Source organism: Budorcas taxicolor, chromosome 3 (assembly GCF_023091745.1).
Source record: "Budorcas taxicolor isolate Tak-1 chromosome 3, Takin1.1, whole genome shotgun sequence".
Lineage (NCBI taxonomy): Eukaryota > Metazoa > Chordata > Mammalia > Artiodactyla > Bovidae > Budorcas > Budorcas taxicolor.
In genome coordinates, this window is record NC_068912.1 from 28,820,643 (window position 1) to 28,835,472 (window position 14,830).

Below are 14,830 nucleotides of genomic sequence, written 5' to 3' on the forward strand. Positions count from 1 at the left end.
TAGTCAAAGCTATGGTTTTTCCAGTAGTCATGTATGGATGTGAGAGCTAGACCACAAAGAAGGCTGAGCACCAAAGAATTGATGCTTTTGAACTGTGGTGTTGGAGACACCACAGTTGAAGACTCTTGAGAGTCCCTTGGACTGCAAGGAGATCAAAACAGTCAATCCTAAAGGAAATCAATCCTGAATATTCATTGGAAGGACTGATGCTGAAGCTGAAGCTCCAATACTTTGGCCACCTGAAGTGAAGAGCCAAGTCACTGGAAAAGACCCTAATGCTGGGAAAGACTGAAGGCAGGAGGAGAAGGGGATGACAGAGGATGAGATGGTTGAATGGTATCACCAACTCAATAGACATGAGTTTGAACAAGATCCGGGAGATGGTGAAGGACAGGGAAGCCTGGCATGCTACAGTCCATGGGGACAGAAAGAGTCGGACACAACTGAGCAACTGAACAGCAACAAGGTTCAATAATACATTAAATACACCATGATCAAGTGGGATTTATCCCAGAGATACAAGGATGGCTCACTATCTGTAAATCAATGTGATATGCCACATTAACCAATTGAAGAATAAGAATCATATGATCATCTCAATAGATGCAGACAAAGTTTTTGACAAATTCAATATCCATTTATGCTAAAAATTCTCCAGAAAGTGAGTATAGAGGGAACATACCTCAGCATAGTGAAGACCATATATAACAAGCTCACAGCTAATATCATGCTCAATGATCAAAAGCTAAAAGTATTGCTTTTGAGATCAGCAATAAAACAAGGATGCCCATTATTACCACTTCTTTCCAACATAGAATTGAAAATCCTAGCCACATCTATCATAAAAGGAAAAGGAATAAAAGGAATCCAAATTATAAAGGAAGAAATAGAACTGTCACTGCAGATAACATAATACCATAAACAGGAAATCCTAAAAAACACCACCAAAAACCTACTAGAACTCAAAGATTTCAGTAAAGTTGGAGGTACAAAATTAATACACAGAAATCTGTTACATTTCTATGGACTAACAACAAACTATCAGAAGGAAAAAATAAGAAAACAACCACATTTACAATCACATCAAAGAGAATAAAATACCTAGGAAAAATTGTAAGAAGAAAAAAATCTCTACTTGAAAAACTATAAGTCACTAACGAAAGAAATTGAAACCAACCAAAAAAAAGATAAAAAGATACACTATGTTCATGGACTCAAAAATTAATGTTAAAATGACCATACTACCTAAGGCAATCTACAGATTCATTGCATTCCTATCAAAATACCAATGGCACTTTCCACCATACTATAACATAATTAATGCACAACAAAAGAGGCAAGAAATACAATGGAGAGAAGACAGCCTCTTTCATAAATGGTATGGGGAACACAGGACAGCTACATGGGAAATAATCAAACTGGATTACTCACTCATATCATGCACAAAAATAAATTCAAAATGGATTACAGATTTAAGGGTCAGAAAGAAATAGGCAAGGGAGACTAAGAGGTACAAACTTCCAGTTGCAAATAGATGAGTCACAGGTATAAAATGTACAATGTGGAGAATATATGCTAAGTAGCTTCAGTTGTGTCTGACTCTTTGCAACCCTGTGGACTGTAGCCTGCCAGGCTCCTCTGTCCATGGGATTTTCCAGGCAAGAATACTGGATTCCCTCCTCTAATGGATCCTCATAAACCAGGGATCAAACCTGTATCTCTTATGTCTCCTACACTGGCAGGTAGGTTCTTTACCACTAGCACAACATGGGAAGATAATATAGTCAATATCCATGTAATATCTTTGTGTGGTGACATGTTGTAACTAGACTTATCACAGTCATCATTTTGAAATGTTTATAAATATAAAATCACTGGTGTGTGACAGGAACTAACATAGTGTTTTAGGTCACTTATACTTCAAAAATAAACTCTTAAGAAAAGAGATCAGATTTATGGTTATGGAAGTGGGGAAAACAAGAGGGGATGATAGGTTGGATGAAGCTGTCAAAAGGTACAAACTTTCAGTTATAAAATAAATAGTACTAGGGATGTAATGTACGATAAAATTAAAACTGCTATATGTTATATATGTGAGCTATTAAGAGAATAAATCTTGAGAGTTTTCATCACTAGGAAAGTTTTTTAAATCTCTTTAATCTGTATTTGTCTGAGATGATGGATGTAAATGTATTGTGATGTATGTAAGTCAAATCATTATTTTGTACCCCTGAAACTTACATATTGTTGTCTGACAAATTTCAAGAAAACTGGAATAAAAATAAAGCACAATTCAATTTTTAAAATAAAATTTATATACACAGGGTAATTTCAGAGTCATTCCCCCCTTACCCCTACAACCAAAGAGTCTGCCTTGTGGAAAAAGAGAAATAAGGATGGGATTCAGATGAAATAGGTGGCAATAGCTAGGCTGAGGCAGTGTCTGATGGAAGGGTGATGGTGAGGAAGGGAAGTAAAGAAGGAAAATGATAGAAGGCAAGATAAAAGGGATTCATTCAGCTGGATGAGGTGCATGTGTGTAAGTTAGTAAGAATCATGTGTGTGCTTAAGCATATGTATGTGCACATGCACATGTGTGTGCACTTGCTCCAAGGACAGACTTTAGAGTAACAGTTTCAATGTAATCAGACTACATCCAAAAAAATTAAATTCAAAATAATAATAAAGCTGGAGGAATCACATCACCCAAATCTAAGACTCACTATAAAAAGCTACAGTAAGCCAAACACTGGTGAATGGCTAAACCACAAAAATCAATGAAACAGAAATAGCCCCAGAATAGATCTGCACATATATAGTTTAATAAAATAATTTAATTTTTTTAATAAACATGCAAAAGCAACTCAACACAAAAAGGAGAGTCTTGGGAATTCCTTGGAAGTCTAGTGGTTAGCACTCCATACTGCCAAGAGCATGGGTTCAATCCCTGGTTGGGAAAATAAGATCCTGCAAGCCGCTTGGTATGACAAAAATAAATAAACAGTAAATACATACACAAAGAAAAAGAACAGTCTTTTCAACAAATGGTATTATAACTCTATATCAATCCAAGGTGTTTAAATCTTAAATGTCTCTCAAAACCATCTATTTATTCCTCACTAAGACCACCATCTCCCAGCCTAAGTTCTCTTCTCTGAATCCTATGACTGTCTATTTATAACTGTTCTATCTTAATATATTCTGTTCTCTATACGGCAAACCAAATGAGACTTTCAAAATGCAAATCTGACCGAGTCATCCTCTGCTAAAATTCTTTACAGCTTCTCATTACAGTTGAATAAATTAAAATTCTGCTGATATGATTTAAAGGGCCATAAATTACTAGGCTCCTACACCTCTCTAGCCTCATTTTGCACCACACTCTCCCTTTCATTCCATGTTGTATTCACTGTACTCCTTCCTATCAAAGGATCTTGGTATATAAAATTTCTCCATACCTGATAAATACTTCTTGTCCTTCTCTGGATTTCAATTCAATCTTTACTTTTTCAAAAAAGCCTCTCCTAAATTCTCGAAATAATTTGTGCTCAGTCACTCAGTCATATCCAACTCTTTGTGAATCTATTAGGCTTCTCTGTCCATGGGATTTTCCAAGCAAGAATACTGGAGTGGGTTGCCATTTCCTCCTCCAGGGGATCTTCCGGACTCAAGATTGAACCCACGTGTCCTGTGCCCTCCTGCACTGAGACAGATTCTTTACCAGATAGTCACTTGGGAAGCCCCTAAATTGTTCATATCTAATTACACTATGAACTAACCCTTTATTGACCTTGATACCATTGTATTATTACCTTTGAATGACTGTTTGAATTTAAGTGTGATTATTTCATGATCATAGCCTTTTCTTGGCGAAAAGGCTTGCATAACTTAAAGGAGCTATGAGCCATGCTGTTCAGGGTGACCCAAAACAGACAGGCCACAGTAAAGAGTTCTGACAAAAAAAGTCATCCCCTGAGGAGAGAAATGTCAACCAGCTCCAGTGTTTTTGCCCAGAAAACCCCATGGACAGTATGAAAACGCAAAAAGATACTACACCGGAAGATAAGCCCCTCCCCCTCAGATCAGAAGGTGTCCAATGTGCTACTGGGTTAGAGCAAAGGGCAATAGCTCCAGAAAGAATGAAGTGGCTGGGCCAAAGTGGAAATGACACTCAGCTATGGATGTGTCTGGCGATGAAAGTAAAGTCCGATAGTGTAAAGAGCAGTACTGCATCGTATCCTAGAATGTTAGGCCCATGAATCAACATAAATTGGATGTGGTTAAGCAGGAGATGGCAAGGGTGAACATCGACACCTTAGGAATCAGTAAACTAAAATAGACAGGAAAGGGAGAATTTAATTCAGATGACCATTATATCTACTACTGTGAGCAACAATCCATTAGAGCAAATGGAGTAGACCTTATAGTCAACAAAAGAGTATGAAGTACAGTATTTGAGTACAATCTCAAAAATGATAGAATGATCTGTTTGTTTTCAATGCAAACCATTCAACATCACAGTAATTCAAGTCTATGCCCCAACCACTGATGCCAAAGAAACTGAAGTTGATCAGTTCTGTGAAGACCTACAAATCCTTCTAGAACTGACACCCAAAAAAAGATATCCTTTTCATCACAGGGGGCTGGAATGCAGAAGTAGGAAGTCGAGAGATACCTGGAGTAACAGGCAAGTTTGGCCTTGGAGTACAAAATGAAGCAGGGCAAAAGCTAACAGAATTTTGCAAAGAAAAAATGCAAGAGACAACTCTACACATGGACATCATCAGATAGTCAATTCCAAATTCAGACTGATTATAATTCTTTGCAGCCAAAGATGGAGAAACTCCATACAGTCAACAAAAACAAGACCAGGAGCTCAGTCAGGTCCAACTCTTTGCAATCCCATGGACTGTAGCTCACCAGGCTCCTCTGTTCATGGGGATTCTCCAGGCAAGAATACTGGAGTGGGTTGCCATGACCTCCTCCAGGGGATCTTCCCAACCCAAGGATCAAACCCAGGTCTCCCCAACTTCAGGCAGTTTCTTTACCAGTTGAGCCACAAGGGAAGCCCAAGAATACTGGAGTGGGTAGCCTATCCCTTCTCCAGGGGATATTCCCAACCCAGGAATTGAAATAGGGTCTCCTGCATGGCAGGCAGATTCTTTACCAGCTGAGCTACCAGAGAAGCCCTATTAACTATGTCTCTCTCTGCTCAGATGCTCAGTCATGTCTGACTCTTTGTGACCCTATGGACTGTATCTCACCAGGCCCCTCTGTCCATGAGATTTTCCAGGCAAGAATACTGGAGTGGGTTGCCATTTCCTTCTCCAAGAGATCTTTCCCACCCAGGAATTGAACCTGGGTCTCCTGCATTACAAGCAGAATCTTTACCAACTGAGCCACTGGGGGAGCCCCAAACTATGTCTATAGCTGCTCAAATAGAACAAAGCCCTAAACCAAACCCTGTCCATGTGGGAATATAAAAGTAATACTATACTGTTAATTTATCCAATGAATATTTGTAAAATGCTTACAAAGCGTCATTCACTGTGCTAAGTACTGAGGTTACAGGGCAACCAAGACATGGGTGCTTAGCTCTTATTGGAGTATTCCACTGTTTTATCTGCTGACCACCTACTATGTACCATCTACTGTACTACGTAAAGGAGACTCTAAAGGGCAAATAAAGCTGTAAATAATTATACCAAAATAAATTTCATTTGTGGTAAGTGCTATAAAAGGAAAAATTCAGACTGCTATACTCATTGAAATACTCATTGGAAGGACTGATGGTGAAGCTGAAGCTCTAACACTCTGGGCACCTGATTCAAAGAGCTGACTCACTGGAAAAGACTCTGATGCTGGGAAAGATTTAAAGCAGAAAGAGATGAGGAATATAGAGACACATGTACCCCAATGTTCACTGCAGCACTGTTTATAATAGCCAGGACATGGAAACAACCTAGATGTCCATCAGCAGGTGAATGGATAAGAAAGCTGTGGTACATATACACAATGGAGTATTACTCAGCCATTAAAAAGAATACATTTGAATCAGTTCCAATGAGATGGATGAAACTGGAGCCGACTATACAGAGTGAAGTAAGCCAAAAAGAAAAACACCAATACAGTATACTAACACATATATATGGAATTTAGAAAGATGGTAATGATGACCCTGTATGCAAGACAGCAAAAGAGACACAGATGTGTAGAACGGACTTTTGGACTCTGAGGGACCAGGGAGAGGGTGGGATGATTTGGGAGAATGGCACTGAAACATGTATACTATCATGTAAGAAACGAATTACCAGTCTATGTTCGATACAGGATACAGGATGCTTGGGGCTGGTGCATGGGGATGATCCAGAGAGATGCTATGGGGTGGGAGGTGGGAGGGGTTTCAGGATTGGGAACCCATGTACACCCGTGGCGGATTCATGTCAATGTATGGCAAAACCAATACAGTATTGTAAAGTAAAATAAAGTAAAAATAAAAATTTTTTTTAAAAAAGGAATATAGAGGATGAGATGATTGGATGGCATCACTGATTCAATGGATATGAACTTGGGCAAACTCCAGGAGATGGTGAGGGACAGGGAAGCCTGGCATACTGTAGTCCTTGGGGTTGCAAAGAGTTGGGGATGACTTGGCAACTAAACAACAACACGGAGACCTAAACTAGTTAATAATGTCAAGAAAGATTTCTAAAGAATTAATATTTAAGCTGAGACTTGAAGTATAAGTTTATATTATCAAATTTGAAAGAAATGAAAACATTATTTGCAAAAATAATGAAAGCAATTCGCTGAAGAAAGGATAAGCATTTGGAAACAGTGCTTGCCAAGAGACGGAAGAATCAGGAGTTGCAAAATCAGGTAGAGATGTGACAGGTTAAACCCAAAATCAAATATCTGTAATCATAAACAATACTGTCTTCTATAAGCAAAGGTGGCTAACTACAGCCTCCAAGACAAAGTCAGCCCACAATCTTCTTTTGCAGGCCCTTGAATTAAGAATCTTTCCTCAAATCGCCAGTCCAGGTTCGATACATGATACAGGATGTTTGGGGCTGGTGCACTGGGATGACCCAGAGGGATGGTATGGGGAGGGAGGTGGGAGGGGGGTTCAGGATGGGGAACACGTGTACACCCGTGGCAGATTCATGTCAATGTATGGCAAAATCAATACAACACTGTAAAGTAATTAGCCTCCAATTAAAATAAATAAATTAAATTTAAAAAATAAAAAAAGAATGTTTCCTACGTTTTTATAAGATTGTTAAAAATAAAAGAAGAAAAAAAGGAGGGGAAGGAGAAAATTAACATTCTCTATATAGCCACAAAGCCTAAAATATTTAATATCTAGTCCTTTACAAAAAGTTTACCAACCCATGATCTACACATTATAATCAATTAAAACACAATGAAGCCCTTATCCTAAGAAATTCATTAAATAAATATGATTCTACCTGAACACTAAACATAGGTACTGAATATATATCATATATATCTTTCTCAAAATTGCAGCTTGGTGTCTCAAAGGTAACAAAGGCACACCAAATTTACAATCAGCTACAGAATATACACATTTGATCTCACTTAAATGTACTATCAACACATGCTTAAATAATATAAATACTTTCACCAAGACAGTTATCAAAATGTACTATAAAAATTGACAGAGATAGAAATGTGGCTTTGCTAAAACCAAATATAATTTTAGAAAATATTTTAGCTGAAAAAGCTACCATTAAACTCTATGAGAATCTAAGTCATTGGATTTAATACTATTTTGAAAAATAACTGCTACATAGAAATAAGAGAACCTATATACTTACCAAGATTTTTTTCAATTCTTCAAGTTCTACTTCTTTGTTATTTTTAAGCTTGGTCATCTCTTCTAAAGAAAAAAAAAGCAAAAGAATTTAAATGTGTTAAAAGTAGATTTAAAAAATAGGAAAGGAGACAAGAAGTAAGAATAGCACTTGAAAAGGAAAAACCAAAAGAGATGAATTAATACAATTCAGTCAGTTCACTTTGGTCGCTCAGTCGTGTCTGACTCTGCGACCCCAAGGACTGCAGCACCCCAGGCTTCCCTGTGCATCACCAACTCCTGGAGCTTACTCAAACTCATGTCCATTGAGTCGGTGATGCCATCCAACATCTCACCCTCTGCCGTCTCCTTCTCCTCGTCTTCAATCTTTCCTACCATCAGGGTCTTTCCCAATAAGTCAGTTCTTCGCATGAGGTGGCCAAAGTATTGGAGTTTCATCTTCAGCATCAGTCCTTCCAATGATTATTCAGGACTGATTTCCTTTAGGGACTGACTGGTTGGATCTCCCTGCAGTCCAAGGAACTCTCAAAAGTCTTCTCCAACACCACAGTTCCAAAGCATCAATTAATTAAATAATACAGTTGGAGCAGAGTAAAGCACAGAGGACGTGCAAATGGATCAGATGCAAAATAATAATAGGCATATATTAGTAGTACCATTTCTATAAAATTAATTCCACAACCAAATGAGCCCAAAGTTCATTAAACAAACTAAGCAATGGATCTATATAAAATGAAGTCACACAGCCCGTATCTGTACCTTCAACTCACTATTATCTAAACATGTGGCCTTTCAATCAAATTTAAAAGGAGAATTAATTCACTTTTCTCAAGCTAACTCTGACCACTGTTATGGATCTCAACATTTCCATCTCCTGTAAGACTTCAGTTGCTTTATTATGAACATATATTGACTCTATAGCAGAATCTTCAGTTTCCCCATATCCTATCTAAAAACCTATTTGAATACAAAATTAAAAAGTATGATTGATGTTTCCGTCTTTTTCATACTATTGTTAAATTTCTTGTTTTGTTTTGTAGCCAAATTCCCATTTGTTACAGTCTATATTTCTTTCTTCAGTTCAGTTCAGTTCAGCCGCTCAGTCGTGTTCAACTCTTTGTGACCCCATGAATCGCAGCACGCCAGGCCTCCCTGTCCATCACCAACTCCCAGAGTTTACTTAGACTCGCATCCATCGAGTCAGTGATGCCATTCAGCCATCTCAACCTCGGTCGTCCCCTTCTTCTCCTGCCCCAATCCCTCCCAGCATCAGAGTCTTTTCCAATGAGTCAACTCTTCGCATGAGGTGGCCAGAGTACTGGAGTTTCAGCTTTAGCATCATTCCTTCCAAAGAAATCCCAGGGTTGATCTCCCTCAGAATGGACTGGTTGGATCTCCTTGCAGTCCAAGGGACTCTCAAGAGCCTTCTCCAACACCACAGTGCAAAAGCATCAATTCTTCAGCGCTCAGCCTTCTTCACAGTCCAACTCTCACATCCATACATGACTACTGGAAAAACCATAGCTTTGACTAGATGGACCTTAGTTGGCAAAGTAATGTCTCTGCTTTTGAATATGCTGTCTAGGTTGGTCATAACTTTTCTTCCAAGGAGTAAGCGTCTTTTAATTTCATGGTTGCAAGCACCATCTGCAGTGATTTTGGAGCCCAAGGAAATAAAGTCTGACACTGTTTCTACTGTTTCCCCATCTATTTCCCATGAAGTGATGGGATCGGATGCCATGATCTTTGTTTTCTGAATGTTGAGCTTTAAGCCAACTGTTTCACTCTCCTCTTTCACTTTCATCAAGAGGCTTTTTAGTTCCTCTTCACTTTCTGCCATAAGGGTGGTGTCATCTGCATATCTGAGGTTATTGATATTTCTCCTGGCAATCTTGATTCCAGCTTGTGTTTCTTCCAGTCCAGCATTTCTCATGATGTACTCTGCATATAAGTTAAATAAGCAGGGTGACAATATACAGCCTTGATGTACTCCTTTTCCTATTTGGAACCAGTCTGTTGTTCCATGTCCAGTTCTAACTGTTGCTTCCTGTTCTTAATCCCATGCAAAAGTGGTGTTATTATCTATTGTTATCATTAATTGTTATTATTTATCTACATTTCTTTCTTAATCCCATGCAAAAGTAAAGCTCATCTTCATTAATAAATTATGATCTCAAAGATCACCAACACCCATTTTGTGGTGAAATTCTCAGTCCTTATCATTGTGGAGCTTTCAGCATTTGACACTCTTAGCCACTCTCTTACTTGTCTCCCATCAATTTTCAAGACCCGGCATTCTTAAGATTTTCTGTTTCCTTAACTCTTACTCTTGTTTTCTTTACAAACACTCATCCTTCTTATCACCCTAAATAATAACAATTTAGAATGCTTTTCCCTTTATACTTCCATGAATTCAGCATTAAGGTAATGAATTAAAAAGTTCCCAGTTCAAACCTCCTGTTTTTTCTTTCTTACATTTTAAAAAATATCTATAAAGTTCCCAAATGATGTCTTGCTGTTGCTAAGTCGCTTCAGTCATGTCTGACTCTGTGTGACCCCATAGATGGCAACCTACTATACTAGGCACCTCCACCCCTGGGATTCTCCGGGCAAGAAACCCGGAGTGGGTTGCCATTTCCTTCTCCAATGCATGAAAGTGAAAAGTGAAAGTGAAGTCGCTCAGTTGTGTCCGACTCTCAGCGACCCCATGGACTGCAGCCTACTAGCTGTCACTTAAAATTTTATTATACCTGAAACACTATCCTTTCTCACTCTGAAGGGTTATTAATTACTGGAGACATAACAGATTGACTGAAAATTTCCCAGACTCTGTACATTAAAAACAAACAAGGAACTTGTAATAACTGCCCAAAGTCTCTAAGAAAAATCAACAAAATATGAAATTCCAATATAGAGTCTAAAAGAAAAACCTGTCACATGTGAAACTTACTTAACCACAAAGATTCATTTTAGGTAAAACGGTTAATTTTTTAAAACTCAATGTTTGCAAACTAAGCATGTGTCCACACTCACTTCTAATCCCATAAATTATACATATAGTGCTTGCTTCAGCAGCATGTATACCAAAATTAGAACGACATAGGAAAGGTTAGCATGGCTACTAAGTAAGGATGATATGCAAATTTGTAAAGCATTCCATTTTTTTTTTTTGTGGCAACCTGGATGAGAGGGGGTTTAGAGGGGAATGGATACATATATATGTATTGCTCACTATTCACCTGAAACTATCACAGTATTGTTAATCAGCTATGTGAAAATCGTTCAGTCGTGTCCGACTCCTTGCGACCCTATGGACTATAGAGTCCATGGAATTCTTCAGGCCAGAATACTGGAGTGGGTAGCCTGTCCCTTCTCCATGGGATCTTCCTAACCCAGGGATCGAACCCAGGTCTCCTGTATTATAAGAGGATTCTTTATCAGCTGAGACACAAGGGAAGTTCAAGAATACTGGAGTGGGTAGCCTAGCCCTTCTCCAGGGGACCTTCCAAACCCAGGGATTGAACCAGGGTCTCCTGGACTGCAGGCAGATTCAATATTGCATTGTACTGCCTGCATTGCAGGTGGGTTCAACATATGTTGGGGAATAATCAGATATACCCCAATACAAAATAAAAAGTGCAAAAGAAAAAATACATATATAAATTAACAAAACTAGGCAGTCTAACATTAACAAACTCAAATGTTGAAGAATCTTTGGGGAGTGAAGGGGGATAACCCATATTAATTCTATCAGGCTATGTGAACAACTATACCAGGTATCCACATGCCCAGCCACACAGTCCACCTCAGGTTAAATCAAGCATTCTGGGAATTAGAGCCAAAGGGACATGACACTACCCCTAATAGCTCGTAAACTCTAAGCAACAAAAGCATTCCCTATAACCAAAGTGTTAGTCACTCAGTCATGTCCAACTCTTTGCAACCCCATGGACTATAGCCCACCAGGCTCGTCTGTCCATGGAATTCTCCAGGCAAGAATACTGGAGTTGGTAGCCATTCCCTTCTCCAGAGGATCGTCCCAACTCAGGGATCAAACCCGAGTCTCCTGCATTGCAGGCAGATTCTTTACCATTTGAGCCACCCAGGAAGCCCCCTCTGTAACCAAAAGACAAGTTATGTAATACAAAGCCCACCCTTCCTTACAGAACCTCCCATCTCTCCCCATAATCAAAAGAATCAGACTGTAACAAACATGTGAGTAAATATTGATTCTCAAACACTTAGATGGGTAATCAAGAATCAACAATTAGTGAAGAAGAGCAAAACCATGAAAGAAAGGCACCAAATATATTCAAAGTTAATAATAAAGATTACAGAAAGTTATAGAGATTTCTAGAAAAACAATTGCCAATCCATGATTTATTTTAATTTACAAAAATAATTGTTTTTACTCAAACTGGGGAAAAAGATGTTTATATACGTTTCTAATTCTCCACAATTATAGACATGACACTTTGTAAATATGAAATATAGGGTTTTTAGAATTAGCTAATTAAATGGTCATAAACTCACAAAACAACTACAAATTTCTCACTTTTGGCCATGAAAATTGAATATTAACAATACCACTTGATAAAACAGGGGCACGGTTTCCTGTTAATAGTTCATAATCCAACATGACTACTCAATGAAACTTCAAAATTCAATTAAAATGTAATAGACATTTCCCACTAAGAATTACTAAGATCCCTGGATCCTAAAATAAAAAAACCACAAAAATATCTCTTAGGCTCCTTACAATTCTTGATATTTATGAGTTGCGTAATGAATCTGAATAAGTCTTTAAGATTTAAATTTCTCTTTCAAAAATCAAATTAGTAGTTATCAAATAATCACTATTGGTAAATGACAGAGGAGAAACTATATTTTATTCTGAACTAATGTTGATGGTTTTAAAATTGGCTAATATTATCAGGTACATATGTAATTCTCTAAAACTTACCCAGTTCACTTGATTTCTTCTGAAGTTTCATGGTAAGTACTTTCAATTCATCTTCACTTTTTTCCAATCTTGTAAAACATATTAGTTCAATGTAAAATGTAAAATCAATGTAAAATATTTTTTTAGTCATAATTCATCTAGTAATTAAAACTGGTGCAATTTAGCAATGACATAGTTTATTATAGATTCATTCATTCAATTATTACACATTTCTTGACAATCTGGCTGGATACTGTAACATGTCAAAATAAGATATTACACTAATATACATACATAGTTGTATATTAATTAAATCTACATAAAACCTCACAGCTTATCATCATGATTTATCTCTTAGCTATTAATGATAATCAAATTAATACATCCTAGAACTTTGAAAGAGTTTTAGTATATAACTACTATTATATTGAATTCTGCCTTAGGAACAATATAAATATGAGAATTACACAATTCACTTAACTCTTCTAGTTTTCCATTTCCTCATCTATAAGACAAATTACATATAAGGTCACTTAAAAGTTGAAAATCTGAAAATCACCTGGATAGGTCAATCAAGAATACACAAGAGTAAATGGACCAGAAAATCTAGCTCTTCTTCCCTCACCATACATAAGCAGTAGAGAAGAAACTCTGCTAGGCCCAGGTCAAGACTTCATAGAGAAGCTTGTTCTTTCATCCTCCAGACTTAATTAACCCTTATACTAATGGGTCAAAAATAACTATGTAGGCCTCATAACACAACTTTGTATAAACACTTCCTTAATACAAAGTAGCAAAAAACAGATGAGGTTTTCAACTCAAGTTTTAGAAAAACAATTTAAATTAAATACAAATCAATATTTTATATATATCTAACCATATTCATTGATTCATTTAAAATGTCTGAGTACCTACTTTGGACCAGGCTAATTGCTAAATTTATATATCAGAATGAAAGTTACAGACCCCAGTAAGATAATCAACAACCTAGGAAGTTATTTTTCTATAATAACCCACAGTTTAACTAAATATGTCATATCACTGCATCAGTCCTTATGAACTTATCTATATTGCTTAAGACTTCCCTGGTGGCTCAGATGGTAAAGCGTCTGCCTGCAATGAGGGAGACCTGGGTTCGATTCCTGGGTCCGGAAGAAGCTTATCTATATTGCTTAACTCTATGAAAAGCATGCACAGGAACTATCCTAGAGAATACCTTCTCTCTTTTCCTAGGATACCTGCCTACCCAATACAAATTCTTTAAATATGTTCCCACTTTATATACAAAAAGATACTTGGTTACAGTTATTATAGGAATTACAAGTCAGTTGACAATGAATAGAAAATGGCACTGAATATTACAAGTAAATTGTTTTTTATTCAGCTAAATAAGCAGTAACTTTACCTTTGCTGTTCTGTTGTCAGTAATTTTTTCAAGTTGCAGATAGTAGTTTTAAGTTCAGTAACCACAGATGAATGGGCAGCTTTAGCTTTATTAAATTCTTCCATTTGAGCTTCTTTTTCTCCAGTGAGTTGATATATATTTTTGGTTGCTATCTGCAAATCTTCCTCTAAAGCCATTTGAGCATTCTAAATGAAATAAAATGCAAACAAAAGCTATGAACCAAGAGCTTAAGAGGAAAAAAAAAAAAGCTGAATTCACCTGCTTTCTGTAATTTGCTGCCTCTCACCTCTTACCTCCACCCCATCACCCCTCTGACCCCAGTCTCTCCTTACCGTCTCACCCTCTTCTACTCCACACTGACCAATCTGGAGTGCCCCACCCACTACTCATTTCAATTCACCATTGCTCCAGAGCCCATTTATAGTCAGCCTATCCATGGAATCTTCCTAACCAATCCAGTCCATAGTGTTCTTTCAATTCTTAGAAATATTGTAGAATTTTTGCCTGAATCATGTTGATACCTAGTATAGTCTTGCATTTTAGTTATACTTTTGATGTGTTTTTATCAAATGTCTCTATTAAACTACAAGCACTTAGAGAGTCTATATTCTCTATTTAAAGCTTCAAGGCCTTGTACATAGTATTA

At 37.4% G+C, this 14,830-nt stretch overlaps 1 protein-coding gene and 1 non-coding gene across 2 annotated transcripts in view; one reads left to right on the plus strand and one right to left on the minus strand.

Annotated features, from left to right (window-relative positions):
- SYCP1 (synaptonemal complex protein 1) overlaps positions 1 to 14,830 on the minus strand; it is a 133,235-nt gene that overhangs the window by 78,719 nt on the left and 39,686 nt on the right. The window contains exons 13-15 of the mRNA XM_052637670.1: positions 14,185 to 14,369; positions 12,801 to 12,868; positions 7,842 to 7,903 (exon numbers count right to left, since the gene is read on the minus strand). Coding sequence (XP_052493630.1) covers positions 7,842 to 7,903; positions 12,801 to 12,868; positions 14,185 to 14,369 — 315 coding nt within the window. The remainder of the gene's footprint in view (positions 1 to 7,841; positions 7,904 to 12,800; positions 12,869 to 14,184; positions 14,370 to 14,830) is intronic.
- LOC128045853 (U6 spliceosomal RNA) lies at positions 10,897 to 11,003 on the plus strand. The gene has a single exon (XR_008199187.1). It is a non-coding gene; the product is annotated as a U6 spliceosomal RNA (small nuclear RNA).